This window comes from Narcine bancroftii, chromosome 14, assembly GCF_036971445.1.
Source record: "Narcine bancroftii isolate sNarBan1 chromosome 14, sNarBan1.hap1, whole genome shotgun sequence".
Classification (NCBI taxonomy): domain Eukaryota; kingdom Metazoa; phylum Chordata; class Chondrichthyes; order Torpediniformes; family Narcinidae; genus Narcine; species Narcine bancroftii.
In genome coordinates this window covers 42,184,094-42,212,043 of record NC_091482.1, presented here as the reverse complement: position 1 = coordinate 42,212,043, position 27,950 = coordinate 42,184,094, and the positions used below count along the sequence as shown (strand labels likewise).

The following is a 27,950-nucleotide window of genomic DNA, read 5'->3' as shown; positions in this document are numbered from 1 at the left end:
TTTGAGGTCTAAGTTTTATATCATCATCAACAAACATGATGTTCGGCGGCACGGTTAGCGTAACACAATGAGAATGCCAGCGACTCGGGTTTGAATCCAGTGCTGTCCCCATGTCTGTGTGGGTTTCCTCCAGGTGCTCCGGTTTCCTCCCACTCTTCAAAATATACTTGGGTTGTATATAGTAGGACATGTTCCAAGACCCCTAGCGGATGCCTAAAACCATGGATAATACCAAACCCTAAAAAGGGTTATTTGAACACAAACACTGTGATACTGCGGCAGTCAATCTGATAACCGAGACATTTACTAAGTGACTAATGGGCAGGTAGCATCTACAGTGTGTATGTGCTGGACAAAGGAATGATTCAAGTCCCAGACGGGATGGTGCAAGATTTCATCACACTGCTCAGAACGGCGAGCAATTTAAAACTTATGAATTGTTTATTTTTATTTCTGGAATTTTCCATTTAATATTTTTGGGCAGTGGATAATTGAAACTGTGGACATACCACTGTATGTCTAAATTTAATTTTTTTTAAAAATTGAATGTTAATGGTATATTTTCACTAAAATCAGATTGGGACAGAAATCTGCACTATTTTGGAGAAGATTACTTATAGTTTCCATTGCCTCTCCATTCAGATGTTCAAGAATTAATTTTATTCAAGAAATAAATGATATAGGGATTTTTTTAATGTTGATCATTGTTGCCATTAACTATGCCTTTCTCCAGTTGGGTGATCTCCCAGAAACTTCTCCAATCAATATCGTGCAAACACCAATTCCAATAACCACAGCTATTCCAAAACGTGCTAAAAGTCAAAGGAAAAAGGCATTGGCTGCTGCGCTGGCAACTGCTAAGGAGTATTCAGAGATTAGCATGGAGCAAAAAAAACTGCAGGTCAGTAACTATTTAAAAATTACTTTAAGGATTTAAAAATAGAAAATCTCTTCATCCTTTACAATATCGTAAATGATTCAAGAGAATAACACAGCACAGAGACTTCACCCCATGATGTTGTGCTGATCTATATAAACTTCCACCATCAATTTAATCCTTCCCTCCTTCATAGCCCATAACCCTCCATTTTTCTTGCATCCATGTGTCTGTTTTTTTTTAAATCTCCACATTGTATCCACCTGTACCACCACCCCTTGCAATCTGTTCTAGGTGTCCACCATTCTCTTTATTTTTTTTTAAAACTACCTCTCATATCTTCCCAAACATTCCTCCACTCACCTTAAATGGACATCCTGTGGTATTGGTCATTGCCATCCTGTGGGAAAGGTGCTGGCTGTCCATTCTATCTAGGCTTCTCATAATCTCCTCATCCTCATTTTACTTTTCCTCATGTTGTCCAATCAGCATTCAGTTCTCTGAACCCTCTCCAAACCCCCAACATCCTTACATGAGGTGACCAAAATTGAGCATAATACTTTATGTGGTCTAACCAGAGTTTTAACAGCCACAATGTTACCTTGCAGCTCTTGAACTCGATCCCCCAACTAATGAAGGCCAGAACATCATACATCTTCTTAACTATCCCATCAAATTGCCTGTCAGCCTTGAAGGATCTATGGATTTGGACCACAAGATACCCCTCTGTTCCTCCACATGACTAGGAATTTTGCCATTATCCATGTAATCATGCTTTCAAGTTTGACCTTCCAAAGCTTATCACTTCACATTTTTCCAGATTGAACTCCGTCTGCCACTTATCCCAAATCTGCAACCTGTCTCTCTCCCATTATAACCAATGTAACCTAAAACCTTTTACACTGTCCACAACACCTCCAACCTTTTTCATTTGAAAACTTGTACTTCTTCCAAGTCATTTATAAAAATCGCTAAGACCAGGGATCCCAGAATTGATACCTGCAGAATGCTACTAATCATTGTCCTCCAGGCAGAATATGTTCCATCTACCATTATCCTCTATTTTCTACAGGCAAACCAATTCTGAATCCTTGGGTCCCATTTCTCATGATTGTCTTAATGAGCCTAATTCTGTAAAAGTTCAAAAATTCAGATACCAGAAATCTGAACCACTGGAGAATCCAAACTCTCAAACTTTTATAAATTTAGTGTCTGTGTCTGCGTCGTGGTGTGTGTGTGTGTGTGTGTGAGTGTCACATGCAACAAGCGACCATGCTTAATACAGGTAATCATAAAGAAATTTATTTGTATGCTGTAATTTTTCTTTTACAATGTTCATTTTTAAACATAATTTAAAGCATGACAAGCTCTTTGTAGTTAAAAAAAACTGTTTACATTTTTGTCAAGTGTTGTATATTTTTCTTCAAAACTGCTCGTTTTGATAAATGAAGTTTGCCATATTTGCTAATGAATAAACTATCAAAATTTACCTGTTCGTCTCTTCTTCATTCCTCCATAAATATAAATTTTAAAAGTACTGCCTGAGAATCTGGAAAATCCACACCAACCCAATCTCTGAGCAGATGTTATTTTAGGACTTTTATTGAACCAGTGACCTTGTCAAATGCCTTACTAAAATCCATATGCACCACATTCACTGCCTTATCTTCACCAATTTCTTCTGACATCTCGAGAAACTCAATTAGGCTCGTGAGGCATGGCCTGCTCCTTATAAAGCTCTCTTGACTTTCCCTATAATTCTTTAAATGGTCGTAATACCATCATAATCATTCCTTTTTCAATTGAATACTTCCCCATATCATTTGCTCCTATCCTTGTCCATGGCTATGCTGAATGTTGAGGAGCTGTGGTCACTATCTCTGAAATGCTCACCCACTGAGAGGTCTGTCACCTGAATAGGTACATGGTCCAGTACTGTATCCAGTATGACCTCTACTCCATTTGTCCAAAGGCTTGTCAAGGTGTTGGACACCCCACAAATTCTGCCCTTCTCACGTGCTTCAAGTCAATACTGTATTTGGGGAGTTGAAGTTCCCCATGATAACAATTCTGTTATTTTTAATTGACTCAGATTTGTATCTGGTGCTGTCTATAAGAAGTTTGTATATTCTGCCTGTCACTTGTGAGGGTTTTCTCCAGGTGCTCCTGTTTCCTTTCATCCCCCAAAAATGTATACAGTTGATGGATTAATGGGTGTAATTTGCACAGGTTTCATCTTTCTGCTGTATCATGAAAATTATTCTCTTTTTTTTGCGCTTTTTGAAAATCTGCTAGCTTTTCTGCTTGTCAGTGACAGCTGGCTAATGAGGGGCTCATTGGATACTCCCAGTTGATGCATCTAAATCCTGGAAAAGCCAATCTTGCCTTTGTGACAGCCAAGACTCTATTATCGTGACATCATTTTTCCATTCATTGATCCAAGTTCAGTAATTCTTCTGTTAAATGAACATATTTCCACCCCTCCAGCTGACCACATTTTCCCCCATTCACTGCCTGGCATTTCTCACAATCTCTTTTCACATTGTATATACCTTCCATCATCTGATTAAACATTTAAGTTCCCATCCCTTGCCTAACTATTCAAGGCCTCCCAGACAGCTCCAGCAAACCTGTTGCAAGGATATTGATCCCTCTCCAATTCAGATGGAACCCGTCCCTTTTGTAGAGGTCATACCTTGCCAAGAGGAACTCCCAATGATTCACAAATCTAAACCCTTGCACCAACTCTTCAGACATGCATTCATTTGCCATAAGTTCCTATTCTTGTCCTCACTGGCATCCAGAGATTACCGCCCTTGAGGTTCTGCTCTTTAGTTTCCTTCCTAACTCCCTATATTTATTCTTCAGAACCTCATCCCTTTTCCTATCTGTGTAATTGGTACCAATGTGTTACCTCAACATCTGCTACTCACTCTCCCTCTCAAGGATGCAATGCACTTGATCCAAGACGTCTCTGACTGTGGCTCACGGTGGGCAAAATGTCATCTTGGAGTCTCAATCTCATCTTTAGAATATCCATTCTGTTCTCCTAATCCATGAACTCCTATCACTATTATTCTCCTTTTCGACATCCCCTTCCTTACTAAGCCACAGACCCAGATTCAGTGCCAGAGCTTATAAAGTTGGCAAAAGTTATGGTATGTTGTTCAAGTTATTTAATTGGGTTATCTTTAGTATCCATTATTAATAGGGTATAGATAAATCAGATAACTAATATTGCTCCCTTTAACTTTGTTGTCATAAACTATGATGAAAATCCATTAAGATTGAATACAAGTTTAAAACTAAACTACCTTCATTATCTTTTGAACAAAATACATTTGAGTCTTCCAAAATAGTCACCTTAGTGCATTGTAGCCAGTGGCTGGTTGTGATAGTTTTTTTATGTTTTGCTTTTTCTTCAGGAGGCTTTGAATAAGGCAGCAGGGAGGAAGAGCAAAGCTCCTGTGCAGCTGGACCTTGGAGACATGTTAGCTGCACTGGAAAAGCAACAACAAGCCATGAAAGCAAGGCAAATGACGAACACAAAGCCACTATCATACTCGGGTAAATTTCTTTCTTGCACGTGGGTTCCTAATTTTGTTTTCTTAGACACTTTTCTCTTCATGTTTCTATAAATATCATGGGAAATAAATTGAATTAATTCAAGTGAAGGAATGGCTGAATATTCAGATCAATAACATCTCATCTCATTCCACAGTATGATACCTTACCTCAAATATTTTCAGCATTTTTTGGTTTTTTTTAGCGCTCTCTGCCATTTGTTTGATTTTCCTCACTGAACAATGCCTGTCACACTTTCATGTCACTTTTCAATTATATGACTGGGTGGGGTGGGGGGGTCCAGGAAAAGTCTCAGGCAGCATATTCGATATCCTTTCAATGCAGAATAGGGTGCTGATGACATCTGTTTATAGACTGTTTTCCTTTTTATGATTTGATGTACTTGTGAAAATCTGCAGATGCTGGGGTCTAGTGCAGCATCGGCGCCAGAATGAATCTTAGAGGGGGGCATTGGCGTGTTAGAGTGGGGGCAAGGTGCAGACCTCAGAAACTCGCTCAATGGGGGCAGGGGGGTGTTGCCATTGTCCACCCCTCTGATGTAGGTGCAGAGAGTGCTGTTTTTATGGCGTCAAGCATCATTAGCTGGTAGCGTGCATCAAACTAGCTGCTAGTGATGCCAGATGGGGTGGGGGTGGGTCTGTATGGGGGGGGGGGGTTCAGCACCTTGCTTTGGGGGGGGGCAATCTTTACAGATGCCCTCCCTTGGTACTGGCTCTGGTCTAGTGCAGTACACAAATAGCGGCTCAGCAGGTCATGCAGCATCTATAGGAATTGATAGGCAGACAACATTTCAGGTTTGAACTTCATTGGGAACGTCAAAAATTGGGCAGATGTCTGAATAAAAAGGTGGGGGGAAGGGGGTAGACAGGAGGCTAACAGGTAGATAACGGGAGGATACAGGTAGGAGGGTGGTAGAGAGAGAGATAGAGGAAGATAAGGATTGCTCTCTGATAGAAGGAAGGGAACATCATGTAGGGAACAGGAGGAAAAGAGACAGGGGGATATGGAGAGAGGGTGAACGGAAATTGGAGGTCAATCTTGATACTGTCTGGTTGGGGACTGATAAGGAGGAATATGAGGTGTTGTTCCTCCAATTTGCAGGTGGCCTCAAATCTGTCTGTATGTGAGGCCATGGACAGCCATATCAGTGTGGCAGTGAGGTGTGGAAATGAAATGATTGATACTTGGAGGTCCTTGCCGTTGAAGCTGATGGAGCAAAGGGGGCTTAACAAAGCAATCTCCCAGTCTGCGTCCAGGCTCCCCAATGTAGAGGAGGCCACATCGGGAGTACCGGATGCAATGGATGACACCTACAGATTTATAAGTTGTGTTGGCTTCATTTGCGAGGGTTATTTGGGGCATTGAATAGTGGTGAAGAAGGAGGTGCAGTTGGAAGTGTGGCACTTCGTTCAGTCACAAGGATAGATACCAAGGGGCTGATTGGTGGGAAGAATGAGTAGACAAGGGAGTTGTGGAGAGACCTTTTATTGTTTCTGCCACTGGAAATAATTTAAAGGAATTTCACCATTTTTTTTAAGTTTATTGTCCCACAATAAATCCCAAACAATGTTCCTTCATGGTCACTATAAAAATTGAGTTGTGTTGAAACAGTATTGGTCACATCATTTTGGGTTTATATCTGTGGTTTACTGCCTCAAATGATGGGGCAATTGCAGCTAATAGAAAAGTGAGCCAGACTCAAAGCCAGGGATCAGTAAACCATATGCTATCAGGCTGTGCTCTCAGGTAACTGAAATTCCACTTTTTAAAATTTATTTGTTTTCTTAATACTGATCAATTTAATTTCTGAGATCACTTGCAATGTGCAAAACTAAACCTTATCATTGAATAGTTTGCTAATTGATGTTTTCACATCATTTTTCTAGTTGGTACAACAACACTCTTTTCTGTCAAAGATTGTGGGAGCATGAAGAATGTACATAATAATCACCAAATTATTGGATTTCATAATCCATTGGATTCTGGTGCCCCAAGGATGAAAAGAGGGAAGGAAAGAGAAATTCCGAAAGCAAAACGTCCAACTGCTCTTAAAAAGGTAAATATGTGGTTCAGGATATGTGGAAAGAGTTCAGTCTTTATCGTAACCACAATCTGAAATAGATTCTACTTACCTTGTGATGGTAAGATTGAAAAATTAGCTCAAAGAACCTTCACTTCCTCCTATATTAATACAACTTGAATGTGGTAAATAGAACTCTAACGTATTTATGGATGAGGGAAAAACATTAAGATGAGAATATTAGATTTAGGAGCAGGAGTCAGTCATCTGCCTCATTGAGACTACACTGCCATTCAATAAAATCATGGCTGATCTTGCTGCGGTCTTAGTTCCATTTATCTGTCTTCCCCATTGCCTTCAATTCTCTGATTCACAGCTTATGGGCAGATAATTCTGCAAATTCACTGCTCTCTAGGAAAAATAATTCCTCCATGCGTCTGTCTTAAACCTACCCAATTGTATTCTCACCTCCCAATGAAATCTTCCTCCCTGTTCCTATCTATTTCTTTAATAATTTTATATCTCTCTATATGAACCTTCTCCCCCCACCACCCCCTTATCCTTCCACACTCCAAAGTGTACAATCAATCTCCCCTTGTAAGATAACCCTTTCATTCCGGAATCAAATTGGAGAATCTCCTGAAACTCCACCAAAGCCAGTGCAGGTAGTCCTTGACTTCCGACCTAGGCGAGTCATGTCCACCCACACATATGACCAAAATGTTTAAAAATCTTCATTAAAACTACTGTACAAGTACATATTTTGTATTAGAAGTTCTGTATATAGTGATCTCCGCTCCTGTCAGCAGCCTGAGGATTCATTCCCTGACTTAGAACCATTACGGCACTCCATCTCAAGCCTCACCAGTACTCTTTACTGTTGCAAAGGATCCACCCTGCTCTGAAGTCATAGAAGCAGATATCATCTTTCAGCCTTCAGCCCAACTACTCCATGCTGCCTCATATGGTATTATAGGCTAATCCCAGTTGCCTGCACCTGGTCCCGATCCTAAAAAGTCTTTCTTGTCCATAAATCTGTCCAAACATCTTTTGAATGTTGTTATTAAGTACACTTTTACAGTTCTGCCAGCTTGTTCCAAATAAGAACCACCTTTGAGTGAAATGAATTCCTATCTGGTCCCTCTTCAATTGTTCACCTCTGAACTTAAATCAATGCCCTTCCGGTTCCAGAATCAACCTTGTCCCTTGTGATTCTTTAAAAAAAATCTCTCTGCTTCTATTGCTCTGGGAACAAAGACCCAGCCTATCCAACCTCTCCCTATGTCAACCCCTCCAGTCCCAGCAACATCCTACTGAATATTCGCTGCACCCTTTCCAACTTTTTAGAAACTTCCCACTCTGACAGTGCCAGGATTGTTGCTGGCGACTTCAATCACGCCAACCTAAAAATGGTCTTGCCACAGTTTCAATCGTATATGAACTTTGCCACCAGAGAGAACATTCTGGGTTGGGTGTACACCAATGTCCCTGGTGCATACAAGGCTTCACCTCACCCTCACCTTGATTACACAGATCATATATCTGCTAACCCCGGCGTACAGACCACTGGCAAAGCAAACTCAGTGAGTTCGCAGGGAGATCAGGATGTGGCCGGGGTGGGGCAAAGCAGCGCTGCGACTGCTTTTTTTTAATATGTTATTTAAAAACTGTAAGACTGCTTTGAGACCATTGTCTGAAGCTGTTTTAGGGAGGTGGCCACCTACAACGGTCCTGTAAGCATAGAGGAGTACATGAGCTCACTTACTGGCTACATCAACAAGTACATGAGGATGTCACCAAGATTAAATGCTTCACAACCAGAGGTAACCAGAAACCATGGTTGGATGCAGAGCTCTGGGCTCTTCTCAGAACTCATGATCCTGCCTTCAAGACAGGGTGAGAGATGGCACTAAGATCAGACAGGGCTGAACACTCACGTGTAATTGGTAAGACAAAGCGTGGATACGCACTGAAGATCCATAGACAGCTGTGTGACATTGACAACATGAGGGATATGTGGGATAAGCAGGATTACGCCAAAGCAAGCTCCAAGTCCCCCTGATGAATGGGCCCCTTGCATAGCCGTGGCTGAAGTAAGAAGAACCCTATCCAAGGTGAACCCACACAAGGTGGCGGGACCAGACAACATACCTGGTCGGATACTGAAGGACTGCACAGAGGTATTGAAGGACTGCACAGAACAATTGATGGAGTTCTTCACTGACATCTTCCACAGGGTTCAAGACAACCACCATCATCCCAATATCCAAGTGGCAACATAACAGACCTCAATGATTACCATTCTGGCTCTGACCTCCACCATTATGAAATTCTTTGATTGTCTAGTGATCAAATAATACCTCCCAGGGTTGCTGGATCCCATTTCAATTTGCCTTTAGAACTGTTCCAAAGACCTAGTCCACCTGGAGAATGATGTCTCATATGCCAGGCTGTTGTTCATTTACTTCAGCTCGGCATTTAATACAATAATTCCCCAGAGACTGGGGGAGAAGTTGTCCTTGCTGATACTCAGCGCCCCTCTCTGTAGCTGGATCGTGGACTTCCTTACAGAAAAATCACAGCCTGATCAGGTCAGTAGCAGAACATCGAGCACTGTCACGCAGAGCACTGAGTACCTCAGGGCTGTGAGCTCCACCCGCTCCAGTTCACGCTGCTGACCCACAACTGCATCGGCAAATCCAGTTCCAACAGTGTCATCAAGTTTGCACATGACACAACAATCGTCGGCCTCAGCAGCAACAATGAAGAGTCACACGACAAGAGAAGAGGTGGAAGATCTTGTGAAATGGTATGAGAATAACAACCTGAGTCTCAGCGTGGATAAGACAAAGGAGATGATTGTGGACTTCAGGAGGACCAGGAGCATCCACCCTCCACGACACATCAACAACTCTGCAGTAGAGAGAGTGGAAAGCATCATGTTCCTTGGAGTTCACTTAACTAGTGACCTATTGTGGATACTCAGCATCTCCTCACTTGTCAGAAACGTACAACAATGACTAAACTTTCTGAGAAGACTGAGGCGGGCAAGGCTGCCGACCACTATTATGCCAACCTTCTATAGGAACTCTATCGGATCATCCTGGCTGGCTGCATTACAGTGAGGTACGGTTTCTGGAGAGAATTAGATAGGGAGTCAATTTACAGAACCATAGGAGTGGTAGAGAGGATCACTGGAGTCTCCCTTCCCAACACCCCGCCCAACCATCGATGTGATCTACTGGGATTGTTGTCTGAAAAAGGCATGCAAAATTATTGAGGACCCCTTCCACCCTGCACACAGCATCTTTCAGCTGCTCCTGTCGGGGAAGAGATCCAGGGGGATCAGAGCCAGCACCACCAGGCTGAGGAACAGCTTCTTCCCACGGGCAGTGAGAATGCTGAACGACCAAAGGAACTGCTCACATTGACCATGTGAGACTCATTTGTACAAAACAATATTTATCTAAAGATATAATACTTGTCCTGCATATATATTAATTGTCTGTATGTGTGTAATGTCTGGTTGTATGTGTGCATGTTTTTGCACCAAGGACCAGAGAATGCTGTTTCGTCGGGGTCTACTTGTACAATCAGATGACAATAAACTGTCTTGACTTGTTGATATCCTTACCGTAGCTGGTTGACCAGAACTGCACACAACACTCCAAGTGTGGCCTCTTCAATGCCTTGTACAGCTGAACCATGAGGTCTCAATTTTTGTACTCTACATCCTGCCCAGTGAAGGCCAGTGCCAAATGCCGTCTTCATCATCTTATCCACCTGAGTCACCATCTTCAAGGAACTCTCTGTTTTACAACACTTTCCAGGGCCCTACCATTCACGGTATGAGACCTGCCGTGGTTTGTATCACCTCATATGTCAGAGTTAAATTCTATTTACCACTCCTTGACCCACCTTCCCAACTGATCTAGATTTTAATTTTTTTTAAAATTAGAAATACAGCCCTACGAGTCCATGCCGCCAAATTATACCCCATTAACCTGCACTCCAGTCGGTACGTTTTTGAAGGCAGGGAAGAAACAGGAGCCCCCGGAGAAAACCCACACAGACACGGGGAAAACATACAAACTCCTTGCAGACAGTGCAGGTCTTGAACCCAGGTCCTGTCCTGATTGCTGGCACTGTAAAGGCATTGCGCTAACCGCTACGCCAACTATGCCGCCCTGATTCCTTTGTAAACCAAGATATCCTTCCTCACTATCTGTGTGCATGTGTATGCCAATAAACTCATTATCACTATTTTCTTATCACTGTCCACAATACCATCAATTTTGGTGTCATCCACAGATTGACTAATCAAGTTAACTACATTGCCATCTAAATTGTTAGTTTAGATGATAAATTGGATCCAGTACAGACCCCTGTGGAACACCACTCAGACCTCCAATCAGATAAACAAACATTAATCAACTACTACCCTCTGGCTCCTTCCAGTAAGCCATTTGTGAATCCAACATGCCATCTCACCTTATATCCCATGTGATTTAACCTAGATTAACCTGCCATGCAGGAGTGGTGAGTGTATGGGCATAGATAGATTTAAAGCGATATGGGCCTAATGCATTTGGGTCAAATATTTTGTTCATCATGGCCAAGTTGAGCTGAAGGGCATGTTTCCATGCCATATGTCTCCGAAAACCTTGTTAACGTCCATATATGCGGCATCTGCTGCCCTGTTCTCATTAATCCTCTTTATCAGCTTGTCAAAAAACATCAGATTCATGAGATGTGATCTGCCACAGGATAATCCATGCTAATGGCCTCCAATCACTCCCTAACTATCCAAATATTTTTTTAAAATTAAATTTAGACATACAGCACGTAACAGGCCTTCTCGGCCCATGAGTTTGAGCTGCACAATTTACACCTACACTTTTGAACGGTGGGAGGAAATCAGAGCCCCTGGGGAAAACCAACGGAGGGAGAATATACCAGATCCTTACAGACCGTGGAATACGAACCCTTCTTCCGATCACTGCCACTGTAAAAGAGTTGTGCTAACCGCTAATGCCAACCATGCTGATTGTTAGATCCTGACCCTCACAATCTCCTGCAACTTTCCAACCACTGCCACCAAGCTCTGGCCTTCAGTTCCTTGGCTTTTTCTTGCTGCTGTTTTTAAATAACAGGACAACATTCATTAGCCACATTCTAGTTTTTCAGCACACTTCACCAGAGGCAAACAATGATGAAAGTATCACAGCAAGAGCCAAACTTTTTACACAGGTAATCCTGAAGGCAAATGGGATGCAGAGACTCTATGATATTTTCATCATTGTTTGTCTCCGGCGAAATGCTGGAAGACTGGAATATGGCTAATGAATAACGTTAGTTTATCATTCTTTTTCTTTCCAAGTGGATGATCCCACATTTACCACATTTCCATCATCTGCCAAATCCCTGCCAACTCACTTCGCCTATCTTTCTTTCTGTAGTTTCTCTGTGTTCTCTGCACATTGTGCTTTTCCACTCAATTTGGTGTCATCAGTAAAAATTACATGTATTACATTTGGTGCACTCCAAGTTATTTATGTCTATAGTTAACATTTGCATCCCAGCAATGATCCTTGTAGCACTCCACTAACCATTAATTTCAAACCAGAAAAGCACCCCTTGATCCCAACTTTGTGTTCTATTGATTAGCCAGTCATCTATCCATTTCAGTACATTACCCCAAACTCTAGCACCTTATTGAGTGCCTTCTGGAAACCTAAGTATACCACATCCACCTGTTCCCATCCACCTATTCTTGTTTTCATCCTCAAAGAACTCCACTTTCTTCAAAATGCCCTTTCTGAATCCATGCTATCTGATGGAACCATTTCTTTCCAGATACCTAACCCTATCCCTAATTTCATCCTTAATGGTAGCTTCAAATATTTTTCTCATTACAGATGTCACAATGGTTATGTAAAAGTTATTTTAGTTGATTTCTAAATACTGACTAATGTATTTCACTTGAATAATATAGAGATGCATGATGAGAGAATTTTGTTGATATCATGCCTGTTTTTGGAAAAAACAGACAAGGCAAATTCCAAGAAAAATGTGCATAAAATCTTTTCCTTGCCTGAGTTGTTTTCAGCAAAGATTTGGCCACCCTTTGATCCTCCAAACAAATACAAGTAAGTAGTCAGTAGCTGATTTGAAGGTTCATTGTGTCCCATGAAGCCCGTGGATAGCCACAATTGAAAATTATTTTACTTCTGCTCTGTTATCGTGTCAATACCTTTTATTCTTTGCACGTAGATTATCCTGAAGGAAAGAGAGGAGAAAAAAAATAGATTTCCAGTCGAGCCAACAATTGTGGGATCAGAGGAAAAACTGACTTCTCAGGAGGAGGAGGAAGCGGTTTCTCAAGAAGGTTAAGTTTTCTCAATTCAGAAAATTATATTTTTCTGTTTTTTTTTTAAATTTTCATTGTGGTGAGATACCTATTTAGGTATATTTCTATGACAATTTACCTTTTCACGGGTGTTTAAAGGTTTCCACGATATTTTTTTGTGTTGGAGATTGACTTATCTTTTGCAAATGTAAGTAATTATGAACTGGTGAATCGTTGAATAGGAAACTTGACAGTTGGATTGTCATTTTTGTTCCTTTCTGATGTCCTCCTTGAATCGACCTCCAATTTCCATGGACCTCCTCCCCCAGTCTCTTCCTTGGTCTCCCTTCCTCCTGCTTTCCTTCCTTCTCCATTCAGAGGTATCAGTCTCTGCCCTCTCCCCCAACACTTTTCAATTCCACCCTCTTATCCATATCCACCCATTACCTCTGACTATTAGTCTGTGCTCCTCTCTCCCTCCATCTTTTGATTTGAGTGTCTTCCTGACTTTCAGCACCTCTGAGAAAGGGCTGAGACACGAAATAGCAACTGTCTTATACAATCGCGTATGTCCATTGTACGGTGTATATGAAAACGAAATTCTTACTTGCTGAGTAGTTTTTTTTTAAATTGTTAACTCAATTGAACTTTTAAAAAGACAATGACTGCACAAAGTAGATAATAAATGCACAAAATGTAGTGCAATCAGAGCAGTTCCTGATGAGTGTTAAGAGGGAGGTTCATGAGCTTGATAGCCATTGGGAAGAAACTGCTCTTTGAACTTGGAGGTGCTGGGTTTCAGGCTTCTGTACCTTCTGTCAGAAGGTAGCAGTGAGAAGAGCACGTGATCAGGGGAAAGCAGAAGTTTAAAAAATTGTTGCCAGGATTAAGGAAATTGAGTGTAGGAGGTTGAGAGGCTAGCTTAATGAAGTCTATTAAATCATGAGGGGCATAGAAAAGGTGAATAGTGACAGACTGGGGGAGTTAAAGATGAGAGGGCTTAAATGTAAACTGAGATAGAAGGATTTAGAAGGGATTTGGGGGGGGGGTCATATCCACTCAGAGGGTGATGAGTGTATGTAATGAGCTACCAAGCACTTTGGTGGTGGAGCCAGGCGTGCTAGCTTCCTCAAAGAAACATTTGAATAATGACATGGTTGGGAGGGGCTTGGAGGGTCATAGGCCTAATGTGAACAAGTGGTCTTAAAGCAGGATGCCATGTTGTTCAATGTCAACAAGTGGGGCCCATGGGACATTTTCTGTACTGTTCAACGTCAACAACTGGACCCATGGGACAGTTTCCTTACTGAAAAGCCCTTGAGACTTGGGTACAAACAAATGAGCAAGCAGCATAGTGCAGCTTATTTCTAAAATGATTTATTTTTCATGGACTAAACTGTCATGAAGAAAATTAATTTGGTTTCTTATTTTCAGATATTGGATTGAATGTTACCAGTGACACATCTCTGTCTCCTGCAAGCCAGAATTCTCCATACAGTATGACTCCAGTTTCGCAAGGCTCCCCAGTCAGTTCAGGAGTTGGCAGTCCAATGGCATCTACAACCGTCACAAAAATTCATAGCAGACGCTTTAGAGAGTAAGCTTTTTAGGAAACAGTATAAAAGTTGTCTTTCCGAAATATTTTTTACAAACTTGTTTTCTAACAGGGAAAAGCGAAAGCCTTATTTAATGTTTTAACTGAAACCTTTCTTGCAGATAGTATCTGTGGTAAGGAAGGCAAATGTGATGCTGGTATTTATTTCAAGAGGGATAGAATATAAAAGCAGAGATATAATGTTTAGGCATTGGTCAGACCACACATAGAGTATTTTGAGCTCCTATGTAAGAAAGGGTGAGCTGGCAGAAGATTTATTGGAATGAAAGGATTATCACATAGGGAGTGTTTGATGGCTCTGAGATGATGCTCGATGGTATTTAAAAGCATGTTGGGGATCTCATTGAAACCTATTGAATGCTGAAAGGACTGGATAGAGTGGACATCGAGACGATGTTCCCTTTCATGGGGGAGTCTGGGACTAGAGAACACAGCCTCAAAATACACTATACCAAAATGTTGCTTTAGAACAGACATGAGGAGGAAATGTTTTACCTAGAGAATCCATGCAGTGCGTTGCCACAGACAGGTGTGGAGGCCGTCATTGGGCCCGTCATTGGATCTATTTCAGACAGAGGTAGATATTTTTTGTTAGGAATGGATTCAAGGGTTACGGAGAGAAGGCAGGAGAATTGAGATGAAAGGAATTGTAAATCAGCTGTGATTCAATGTCGGATCAGACTTGAGGGGCCAAATGCCCTAATTCCATTTCTTCAACTATTAGACAAAGAAAAGTCTGGGAGTGGTTGAGAGTGATAGGGCAAGTTGGGGCAATTGAAACATTTTGGGGGAATTTTTAAATTGAGGTATGAAGTATAAGAAGAAGAAAAGCATTTCATAAGGCACTGGATTTTTATGTTCTGTTCAGGACAGCATGAGGATCATGGAGTGGAAGTTCAAAGAATTGTACCAGAATGATTCCAGATTTGGTAGTGGGTAGACTGGAGCAACTTGAGATGCTCTCTATCCAAAAACATCTCAAGGAGATCACCTTCTGTTGGTATTTACAAATGTGAGCAGTCTAGTTGAGTATATGTGATCAGATGAATGGCTCAAGTACTGAGACATCAGAAATATGAAAGGTACAATCACTCTAAATAGGCTGTTCCATAGGCCTCCCAATGGCCATCAAGAGGTGGAGAAACAGATGTGTAGACAGCATATGGAATGTTGCAAATGGAACAAAGTTAAAATTATGGGTGACTTTAATTTCCCTAATATTGACTGGATGGCCTTAGTACCAGAGGTTTAGATGAGGCAGAATTTGTTAAGGGCATCCAGGAGAGTTTCTTGAAGCAGTGTGTTGATAGCCCAACCAGGAAGGGGGCCACACTAGACCTTGTATTGGTAAGTGAGGTTGGCTAGGGTATCGGAGTTTCAGTGGGGGAATACTTTGGGAATAGTGGTCACTCTTCCTTCACTTTCAAGATAGCTATTGACAGGGATAAGCTAGGGCCTTGTTGAAAAGTATTGAATTTTGTGAGAGCAAGGTATCACCTGATATGCAGGGGCTTGGGGTAATCAGTTGGGTGCAGCTCTTACTGGGAAAGCCCACATGTTCCAATGCAAAGGGACAATAAGGTTGGCAAGGAAGGAGAACCTTAGATGACAAGACAGGTCAGAAACTTGGTCAAGAAGAAAAAGAAGTCTTATGTGAAGTTCATGAATCTGCAATCGGATAGGGCCTTGGAGGAAAGAGCTCGTGGAGAGCAATAGGAAGGTAGAAAGGGGCCAAATGATGTTCATGGCGAGCAGGAATAAAGAAATTTACAAGAGGATGACAAGGAGAGGACAGGACCACTCAAGGACAAAGGATGCTTGAATACTGGCTCAATTTTGACATTTAAGAAAAATTTGGATAGGTACATGGATGGAGGGTTATAAATCAGGTGCAGGTCAATGGGAATAGGCAGAATAACAGTTCAGTACAGACTAGATGGGCTGAAGGGCCTGTTTCTGTGCTGTAACCTTCTATGGTTCTATGTTGCTATGAGGACACGGACAGTGTTAGGGAGCATAATGTGGAGAATGCTCATGTATTTTTTGCATTTTGTATAATACCATGAGGGGCATTGGTAGGATGGACAGTCAGAACCATTTCCTCAGGATAAAAGGATTAAACACGAGGACATGCATTTTAGAAGGGGAGAAAGTTTAAGAGAGGTGCGTGGGGCCTGGTATGGGCCGCCAGGAATAGCGGTAAAGCAGATACAATAGTAGCATTTCAGAGGCCTGCAGATTGACACATGAATATGGAGAGTCAGGTTGATTTGGACATCATGGTCGATGCAAACACATGGGCCTTAAGGGCCTGTTCCTGTGTGATATTCTATTGTGGGGTAGAGTCTTGTACTATCTTTGAAATGCCTTTCTTATCAGTGGGCAAGTCCAGGCAGGAGTTGATCAAGTTATGATGCACGTCAAGCATTCATTTGTTCCCTCTGAGAATGCCCAGGATCTAATCTGTTTACAATTCCACCGAAGACTGTTGAGCTATATTAATAGAGTCCACATATCTGCTTTGTGTAAGATGTAATTATAACAAGCCAGTTGTATATTTGGAAGGCACCTAATTTGTAAAATGACCTCAAGGCTGAGCAGAGTTACAAACGTTTCTGTGAAATAGCTGGATCTTTCATTTGGGAACATTGAAAATTAACAATAGAGCCATAATTGCTCATTTCTATTTTAAGAACTCAAAGGTTTGGCTCCATTAAAGATTAGCCTCATTTAGTTGAAGATTTATTTAATGAAAAAAGATGGGGAAGGATGGTTTCCTTTTCAAATAATTTGTACTGGATTAAGGAGCAGTGATTTGATGCCATCCAACAGATTACTTGCTAGTGATTCTTAATGGTGTCTGTTCCGTTGTCTAGTTAGCTTTATTATCAACTATAAACATTTAAAATTACAGCTAAATACTTAATTTTCACATTTTAAATCTTTCTTCTTACCAGATATTGTAATCAAGTGTTAAGTAAAGATATCGATGAATGCGTCACATTATTACTTCAAGAACTTGTTCGCTTTCAAGAACGCATTTACCAAAAAGATCCAATCAAAGCTAAAATGAAGAGAAGACTTGTCATGGGTCTACGTGAAGTGACCAAGCATATGAAATTAAAAAAGATTAAATGTGTGATCATCTCTCCAAACTGTGAGAAAATACAATCTAAAGGTGTGCAGGCATTAGCAACATTTAATACAGAGCAAGATCCTTATTCTGAGTTTAATTGTAGCTCTGAAGCAACATTATTTTGCCCTACCAGGGAAGTTTCCTCTTTCCATCATCACCTTCCCTTCTCTATTTCTTTGCTTCTCTCTTTGTAGTGATGAAGGGGCCTGGACCCGAAACATTATTATGCTGCTTTTTCCAGTATTTTGTTTTGAATTTCAGTATTTTCTTCCTTGGGATTGCAGAATTCACATGCTGGCCTGTAATTTCAGGCAGCAAAGTCAAAATCTGCCAAAGAAGACTGAAGGATCTGTGGCCTGTTTGTAGATAATTTCCAGTTAAGTGGGAGAACTGTTGTGTAAAGCACAGGTTATGTTATCTATAGGATTCTTGGGAAAGAAATGAAGTAACTAGCATTCAGTAACAACTTAAACATGCACACATTGGAATAAAGTAAAAGATCAAATATTTAATATAACTGGAATTTGCAAATCTATTTGGGAAATTTTCATAAATTTAGTTTCTGAGTTATGGATAATTCAGAAATAATTATTTTATGAAACCTTTTGGGAGATGCATTTGCATCTTTTGCAAGGCTTAATATTTTATACTGAGAATGCATGAAAACCTGAGACAGAGCTTAGTTCATCACTCCATTCTTCTTTCAGGAGGACTCGACGAAGCTTTATACAATGTGATTGCGATGGCTCGGGAGCAAGAAATTCCTTTTGTCTTTGCTCTGGGACGTAAAGCACTAGGTCGTTGTGTGAATAAACTGGTTCCTGTTAGTGTTGTAGGAATTTTCAACTACAGTGGTGCTGAGGTATGTTTGAAGCTTGGTGCCATGCACTTCTGTTTAAATACTAGTTCCAAGTGTGCACAATTCAATTATAATGATTGATTTGGACCCTGTTGCTCAATAATGACATCAGGATGATCATGTATGAATGCATGTAGCAGCACGCTCTGATAATGGGTCCATTAAATGGAACGTTGTAATAATTGAGAAACAGCAGTAGATTTTTCTCCTATTACCAGACCATGCATTAAACTGAAATAGAAATAAATGTTTTCATGTACATATAAAGTCATAGAGTTCAACAGCAGTGAAACAGACCCTTTGACCCTATTTGTCCATGCTAACCTAGCAAGATACATTTTCCTGTGTTTGACCCATATCCCTCCAATCCTTTCCTATCATGTACCTGTTCAAATATCTTTTGAACCTTTGTTTTTGCTTCAAGCACTTCCTGTGGCAGCTCGATCGAAACCTTGGAAAAAGGCATAGATATAGGTGTAGATAAAGTCAGACCTGTCCCTCTTGCAGCCATGACTCCTTCATGGCCACAACACAATTCCAGAGACTGATACAGGCTCTGGGTTCATTTGCCTTACCTATCATGTGCCTTGCATTAAAATAAACAGATTTCACCCCAACAGTTTCACTGTGTTCATTTGTATATCCCTTCTTTGCAGAATTTATTGCCATAAGATCTCCCACTCTGCAAATTTACTTGCTACCTGCATCCCAGTTCAGGTATAACCCATACCTTTTGTACAGGGCAGACAGCATCTTTGCAGATCAATGTTAACTCCTGACCATCCCCTTGCTTCCAAGATAAAGCTACCATTAATGACAATAGCTCCTAAACTTTCTCATCAACTTTTCAGCATCTTCCCATACCTCGCACCTTGCCTCTTCTAAAACCTTCCTTTATTTGACAGCAGGATATGGTGTTGTCAGCCACCCAAACATATTTTGTTCATAAACAGTCAGCAGCAAAGGAAATTGGTTTGAGATACCTTGCTTCTCAAAGTACCTCAGAATATTGTAATGTTCCCTTTGTCAATTCTTTTGAAGAGATTTCACTCAGTAAGTAATCTGAATGTAACTGCAAATGAGCAACTGTGGGATTTCTCTGCTTAGAACTTGTTTAATAAGCTGGTGGCATTAACTGAGGAAGCCCGCAAAGCATATCGTGATATGGTCACAGCTTTGGAGCAAGAACAAGCTGAGGAAGCACTGAAGCACACCAGGAAGGTTCCACACATGGGTCATTCTCGCAACCCTTCTGCAGCGAGTGCAATTTCATTTTGTAGTGTGATATCTGAGCCAATTTCTGAAGTGAATGAAAAGGAATATGGTAAGTTACCTGTTCTCCAATCACTTTACCAACATTTCAAAACCAGAAAATATTTTGTGCATGCATAGAACATCTGACCATTGTGGCAGATATTGTGTTATATTGTACACAGCTATGTTTTGGGGAGATAAATTGGGGCAGATTTTTAGTGTAGGTCACATACAAACACTTTAAAACACATCTTATTTAAAATACTGGAGCTCTGCTCATGCTAGACGTGTCGGGGCCAAGAGCCTTTGCAAATGCTTTGGAGAGTGCCCAAGAGATGTCACTTATGGATTGTTGTTTACAACAAGGGAAGATCTTATGAAGCAAGGATGATCAACCTTGGGGTTTTCTCTTGGAGCTCCAGAGGAGATATATTAAAGTTTAAAAAAAAAAGACTATGAGAGGCAGAGATAGAGTGGACAACCAGCACCTTTTTCTCAGGATGACACTGGCAAATACCAGAGGACATCTATTTTAGATGAGTGGAGAAAGGTTTTGGGGAGATGTCAGAGACAAGTTTTTTTTAAATATCTCGAGAGAAGTGAGTGCCTGGACTGCATTGCCAGGGAAGTGATAAAATAAGATCTTAAGACCCAGGAACAGAATTTGGCTATTCAACCCTAATATTTAATCACAGGCAGACCCATTTTCCCACTCAGCCCCACTGCTAAGCCACCTCCCCATAACATTTGATGCCCTTGCTAATCAAGAACCTATCAATTTCTGCCTTAAATGGGGATATTTAAAAGAATCTTATATAGGCACATGGATGCAAGAAAAATAGCACGTTATGGGTATGAGGTAGGGAAGGGAATGGATTGTTGTGGAATAGATTGATGTAGGTCAGCCCCTGTTTTGTGCTGTAATGTTCCCAAAAATCAGAATCAACTGGTAGTACATTACGATCTACATTAAAAACACAACAGCAGATGAAAGAGCTTGTTGGTGCCGTCTTCTGTCTGGAGGGGAACGTGCTGTTCCAAGAGGGTCATGTGGTTTTGCAAGCAGAGAGAGTAAAACAGGCTTTCTCTCTGTGAGAGACAGAGAGAGAGAGAGAATTTAGTTCTGCAGTTTGATAGCAGCAGCAGCTGGGACTGGAACAGGACAAGCAGGAAGGCTTGTGGAAATCCCCATTTGGAAGACGGGTTGTGAGTGCTTAGTTCAGCCTGGTCAAAGCCCTTGTAGTTCATGTAAGAGGAGAGGACTGGCTGCCTAATGTTTTACTTGGAATAAGAGAAACAAAAAGGAACTCTGTGATGACCTGAAAGAAAGAGATTATCATCCGGAGAACCCTGATGGGACAAGTTTCGGTAAGACACTGAAGTGGCTGGTTACAAGGAATCAGTTGTGGATGTCCAGTGAACAACAAACCTCTCTCTGAAAACCAATAAGAACCTACCTGAGCGGTAACCATTTACCTTTCAAGCACCAAAGCCTTGTGAACTTCATAAATGTTAAATTCTGTGCACAGTATAAGAATTGCCTGCAACCAGTGAACGTGAAGGAATGAGAAGTGAGATTGGACTGTGAACCAAATAACTTTTCTGAACTTACATACACTTTCTGAACTTACATACATATTACATACACGTGCGCTTAGAATTAGAAAGGGGGGGGGGGTGGTAAGTTAGGTTAGATAAGTTAACAATAATAAGTTAAAGTGTGATCCTGTTTTCATGTTTAAGGAAAATTACAAGCAACTTTTGTTTAAGTAACCATTTATCTTGGTGAATATCTATTGCTGTTGGGTTTTGGGGTCCTCTGGGCTCATAACACCATGCAGAATATTTATTAAATTTGGATATTTAGGTGGCATGGTTAGTGCAGCTGTATTAGAGTGCCAGCAGGCTCGAATCTGCCACTGTCCAAAAGGAATTTGCACATTCTCCCTGTGACCACATGGGTTTCCTCTGGAGTTCCAGTTTCTTCCCACATTCCAAAGATATACAGGGTTAGTAAGTTAATCAATCACGTGGGTGTGTTTGGGCAGTGTAAGCTCATGAGCTGGAATGGCCTCTTGCCATGCTGGACTCTATTTTAAAAAAATAGTTAATCAGTCACTACTGATTAAAGATCCCAAATACTCTTCTGAAAATAGCTGTCCCAGAATCTGTTCTGTTTTTAATGTAGATCGTAATGTACTACCAGTTGATTCTGATTTTTGGGAACATTACAGCACAAAATAGGGGCTGACCTACATCAATCTATTCCACAACAATCCATTCCTTTCCCTACCTCATTCCCATGACGTGCTATTTTTCTTGCATCCATGTGCCTATATAAGATTCTTTTAAATATCCCCATTTAAGGCAGAAATAGATAGGTTCTTGATTAGCAAGGGCATCAAATGTTATGGGGAGGTGGCTTAGCAGTGGGGCTGAGTGGGAAAATGGGTCTGCCTGTGATTAAATATTAGGGCTGAATAGCCAATTTCTGTTCCTGTGTCTTAAGGTCTTATTTTATCACCTCCCTGGCAATGCATTCCAGGCACTCACTTCTCTCGAGATATTTAAAAAAAACTTGCCTCTGACATCTCCCCAAAACCTTTCTCCACTCGCCTAAAATAGATGTCCTCTGGTATTTGCCAGTGTCATTCTGAGAAAAAGGTGATGGTTGTCAACTCTATCTCTGCCTCTCATAGTCTTTTTTTTAACCTTTAATATATCTCCTCTGGAGCACCAAGAGAAAACCCCAAGGTCGATAATCCTTGCTTCATAAGATGTTCTCTATTTCAGGTAACATCCTGGTAAATCTCCTCTGTGCACTCGCTAAAGTTTCTACATCATTTCTGTAATCAGGCAACAAGAAGTGCACGTACCAACATTACCTCAAGGCTCTTGAACTCATCCCCTGCAATAATGAAAGGCAGCTTCCATTCACCTTCTTTTCTTTTTAAAATATTTTTATTGAGTTTACTAGATAAAACCCTATGTACATAGTCTTCCAGTTAATAACATAAAATACTTCATATCATATAAATATCATCCATAAATTGTAAATCAAATGTATACCCATAATTGTTTACTTAATTTATCTCTTTCAAAACATGGAATTCTATAATTATATTGAGTTGACAGTTAATCCATTTCTCATAATATAACAAAATTAGTATTGAATAGAAAATATATAACATGCAATTAAAATTCCCTTATATAAAAAAGGTATTTTTGTCTTATTCTGCAATATGATCTATAATAAACCTCATTAAAATCCATTATTATCTATTTACGACCAAAAAAAGAAAAAAAATAAATTCCCCCCCCCCCCCCTTACTAATCTAACCCATCCCTTTAAACAAGGTTAATGTATAAATTATGAACTAATATAAATTCACCTTCTTAACAACCCTATTAATTTGCAAGGCAATCTCGAGTTTATCTATGGACCTGGACCCCAAGATCTCTCTGTTCCTCCACACGATTAGGAATCCTGCCATTGACCATGTGCTGTGCCTTCAAATTCAACCTTCCAAAATATATCACTTCAGACTTGTACAGATTGAACTCCATCTGCCACTTCTCCTCCCAACTCCACTCATCTTCAAACTTTAGAATGAGGCTATCATAGACAAGAGCTACAGGCAGGTGGTCGCACAGGGGCAGTGGGTTACCGTTAGGAGGAGGAAAGGGAGGGGTCAGGATCATGTGCAAGCACCCGAGTCTGAAATCTTCAGAAATCGGTACTCCACCTTGACTATTGAGGAGGGGGAGAGTCAGACTATGGTGGGCAGAGGTGTGGTGTTAAGGTAGGGATAAAAGGAAAAGGACGATAGTCATAGGGGATTCAATGGTTAGGAGGACAGACAGAGGTTTTTGTGGATGCGATAAGGAAAACCGGATGGTGGTTGCCTCCTGGTGCGACTATGTGCGTTCAGAACATCCTAAAAGCGGAGGGTAAGGAGCTTGAGGTTGTGGTACATGTTGGTACCAATGATGTTGGAAGGAAGGAGGAAGTAGTCCTGCAGAATGAATTTAAGGAGTTGGGTAAGGAGCTTAAAAGGAGGACCACTAAGGGGGTAATTTCTGGATTGCTTCCTGTGCCATCTGACAGTGAGGGCAGAAATAGAATTAGGTGGAGGTTAAACACGTGGCTAAAGGGGTCGAGTAAGAGACAGGGTTTCAAGTTCTTGGACCACTGGGACCTTTTTTGGGGAAGATAGAACCTATACCGTAATAATGGGTTACATCTTAATCCCAGAGGGACCAATCTCCTAGTGGGGGTATTTGCTAGGGCTGCCGGTGGGGGGTGGGGGTGGGGTTAAACTAGTATGGTTGGGGACGGGGTTTCAAGTTAGGCAGGACAGCAGGGAGAAGGTTTGTAGGCTAAGGAATTTGAGGGAGAAACAGCAGGAAGTAGTAAAAAGATGTTGTAGTGAAAATTGTGAGAATGGTAGAGAGGAGGATATGCAGAAGGTAGGATGTAGAAGATCACTGAGATGCATTTATATTCATGCAAGGAGCGTAGAAAGGAAACTGGATGAGCTAAAGGTGTGGATTGACATGTGGCATTATGATGTTGTGGCCATTAGCAAGATGTAGTTGAAGGAAGGTTGTGACTGGTAGTTGAATGTTCCAGGATTTTGCTACTTTAGATGTGACAGTTGGTGGATTAAGAGGGGGAGGTGTGGTATTACTTGTCAGGGTGGATATTACAGCAGTGCTGAGGCAAGATTTGGAAATGCAGTCAGTAAAAGGGCAGTATTTATGCATTGTGTTCAGGATTGCTTTTTGCAGCAATATGTTGAGAAGCCAACTAGAGGGGGAGCGGTGTTAGATCTGTTGTTTGGGAATTCAATGGGGCAGTTGACGGAGGTAAGCGTTGGAGAGAACTTCGGATCCAGTGATCAAGGGTCCATTAGTTTTAGCTTAATGATGAAAAGGGATAGGTCGGGTCCGGGGTTGAAAGTCTTCGAGTGGGGGAAGGACACATATGGAGAAATGAGAAGGGATTTGCAGAGAGTTGTGTGGGCTGATCTTTTTGCCGAAAAGGAAGTAGAGGAAATTTGGGGGGCATTTAGGGGTGAGATTTTGAGAGTACAGGATCTTTATGTTCCAGTCAGGCCGAAAGGGAAGACTAAAGGTTCGAGGGAGCCGTGGTTTTCTGGTGAAATTAAGAAGTTGGTTTGGGACAAGAGGGAGGCCTATACCAAATATAAAAAAACAAGGGATTGAGGAGATTTATGGTCGTTACTTAGATTGCAGGAAGAACCTTAAGAGGGAAAATTAGAAAGACAAAAAGGTATGAGGTGTCCATAGCTAATAAGGTGAATCCTAAGGGTTTTTACAGATATGTGAACAGTAAAAGGAGGGTTAAAGATAGAATAGGACCACTGGATGATGGGACCGGTGAACTATGTCAGGAATTGTATGAGATGGGAGAAATATTGAACAATTTTTTCTCGTCCATATTCATGAGGGAACGGGACATTGGGCTATACGAGATAAGAGAGGCAAAGGGCTTAGTTATGGAGAGGATAGGGATTAGTAAAGCGAGGGTTTTGGAGCTTCTAGGGCCAATTAATGTGGATGTCTCCTGGTCCTAATGGGATTTTGGCCAGAACTTTAAGGGAGGTCAGGGAACAAATAGTGGGGGCACTGACAGTGATTTTTCAAAGATCACTAGAGGAGGGGGTGGTACCACAGGATCGGAGGGTTGCAAATGTAGTTCCATTGTTCAAAAAAGGCATTAGGTGTAGGCCAAGTAATTATCGGCCAGTAAGTTTGACTTCGGTGGTGGGGAAGGTTATGGGGGTATTCTTCGAGATAGTACATACGCATATCTGGATAGGCAGGGATTGATTATGGGCACCCAGCAAGGGTTTGTAAAAGGAAAGTCATGTTTGATGAATCTTGTTGAGTTTTTTGAGGAAGTGACAAAAATGGTGGATGAAAGTAGAGCGGTGGATGTGATCTATTTGGATTTTAGTAAGGCTTTTGATAAAGTTCCGCATGGAAGGTTAATAAGGAAGGTTCAGTTACTAGAAATTAGTTGAGAGATAGTGACATGGGTTCAGAGGTGACTGGGAGACAGCAGAGAGTTATGGTGGGCAACTGTATGTCAGGTTGAAAGCCTGTGACAAGCAGGGTACCTCAGGGATCGGTGCTGGGTTCCTTGTTGTTTATCATTTATATTAATGATTTAGAGGAGGGTGTGGTTAACTGGGTAAGCAAATATGCAGATGATACAAAAATAGGGGGAGTGGTGGATAGTGAAGTAGATTTTCTTGGATTACAGAAGGATTTGGTTTGTTTGGAAGAGTGGGCTGATGAAAGATGGCAGATGGAATTCAATGTAGACAAGTGTGAGGAGTTGCATTTCGGTAAAAATAAACAGATTAGGACATATACAAGTTAAGGGAAGTGCACTGAGGCACACATAGGAGCAGAGGGACCTGGGGGTTATGGTACAGAGTTCACTCAAGGTAGATTCCCATGTAGACAGGGTGGTTAAGAAGGCATATGGTATGCTGGCCTTCATAAATCATAATATTGAGTGTTGGAGCTGGGAGGTGATGCTGCAGCTGTTTAAGGCATTGGTGAGGCCAGGTTTGGAGTACTGTGCTCATTTCTGGTCTCCAAATTATAGAAAGGATATAGAAAGGTGGAGAGGGTTTACAAGGATGTTGCCTAGCTTACAGCATCTGGATTACAGGGAGAGATTAAGGAGACTGGGACTTTATTCATTGGAACATAGACGACTGAGAGGGGACTTGATAGAGGTATTTAAAATTATGAAAGGAATAGATAGACTAGACATAAACAGACTCTTTCCCCTGAGGGCAGGGGAGGTTGGAACAAGAGGCCATGAGTTAAGGGTAAGTGGACAAAACTTTAGGAGAAATATTAGAGGTGGCTTTTTCACTCAGCGAGTGGTGGCAGAATGGAATGATCTTCTGAATTAGATAGTTGCGGCAGGCTCCCTTCTGTCATTTAAGAGAATGTTGGATGCGTACATGGAGGTGAGGGGTTTGGAGGGTTACTGGCGGAGAACAAGAGGTTTGAATTAGTGGAGTTGTTCTAGTGAACTGGTGTGGACTCGAAAGGCCGACATGGCCTGTTTCCGCTCCATAAATGGTATTATGGTAAACTGGCTCAACTTTCTTGGTCTTTGTCCAAGTTATTTTTAAAAATCACCAAGATCAAGGGTCCGAGAACACATCCTTGTGGAATACCACTCTTCACCAATTTCCATTCAGAATATATTCCATTTGCTTCCACCCTCTGTCTATGCAGGCAAGCAAATTCTGAATCCACGTAGTTAAGGTTCCATGGTTCTCTTGACTTTCTGAATGTCTACCATGGAGGACCTTGTCAAGTGTCTGACTGAAATCCATATATGCCACATCCACTGCCTTGTTTTCATCGATTTATTTTGTCACCTCCTTTAAAAATTCAATTCAGCTCATGAGGCATTACCTTTCCCCTTATAAAATCATGTTAACTATACCTGAGAAGGCTATGCTTTTCTAAATGTTAATAAATCTTGTCCCTAAGAATTCTCTCTATTAGTTTGCACGCCATTATCACAAGACTCACTGGTCTATTATTCACAGGATTCTTTATTAAACAAGACTGTTTGTTATTCTCTACTTCTCCTGTGGCCAGGTAGGACACAAAGATCATCGGCAACACCCCAGAAATCTCTTCCCTTGTGACCATATAATTCCTATGACTTTTGCTTCCTAATAAATGCTTCCTCCTTCTTGATTAGCTGTCCTACCCCTCTTAACCATGGCTCCTTCACCCTTCCATCTTTTCCTTGTCTCTGTGGTACAAACTTTTCCTGAACTCTGGGAAAATGATCTGTAAGCATCCACCTTTCTTCTGAGAATATCCTTTTACAATTTACTCTCCCAAGTTCCTACCTTATCCTGTGGTAATGAACTTTCGCTTTTCCCAATTGAACACTATCCTTTTTCATGGCTATGTGGAAGGTCAGGGAGTTGCGATCACTATCTCCAAAATGCCCATCCACCAAGAAGTCTGACTCCTGATCAGGTTCCTAACCCAGGACTGGATCCAGAACAGCCTCCCCTCATTGGCTGTCCACATACTGTCAGGAATGCTCATACTATGCTCTACTATTTATTTAACAATAACATTATTTATTTTAATATTGTATATACATACTGTGATATGTATCGTTTGTCTGCATGTGTGTTTGCAGTGTTTTGCACTGAGGACCAGGGAATGCTGTT

At 41.2% G+C, this 27,950-nt stretch overlaps 1 protein-coding gene across 10 annotated transcripts in view; it reads left to right on the top strand.

The window, feature by feature from the left end:
• The window catches only part of secisbp2l (SECIS binding protein 2-like), a 130,905-nt gene that overhangs the window by 97,595 nt on the left and 5,360 nt on the right, over positions 1 to 27,950 (top strand). For all 10 annotated transcript variants that reach the window (XR_011348780.1, XM_069911273.1, XM_069911280.1 and 7 more), the window contains 8 exons: positions 734 to 901; positions 4,303 to 4,444; positions 6,349 to 6,518; positions 12,756 to 12,870; positions 14,266 to 14,428; positions 17,404 to 17,624; positions 18,290 to 18,444; positions 19,549 to 19,765. Coding sequence is in view for 9 of the 10 variants with exons in the window: in XM_069911273.1 (XP_069767374.1) it covers positions 734 to 901; positions 4,303 to 4,444; positions 6,349 to 6,518; positions 12,756 to 12,870; positions 14,266 to 14,428; positions 17,404 to 17,624; positions 18,290 to 18,444; positions 19,549 to 19,765 (1,351 nt within the window). In the remaining variant the exon portion in view is untranslated. The remainder of the gene's footprint in view (positions 1 to 733; positions 902 to 4,302; positions 4,445 to 6,348; positions 6,519 to 12,755; positions 12,871 to 14,265; positions 14,429 to 17,403; positions 17,625 to 18,289; positions 18,445 to 19,548; positions 19,766 to 27,950) is intronic.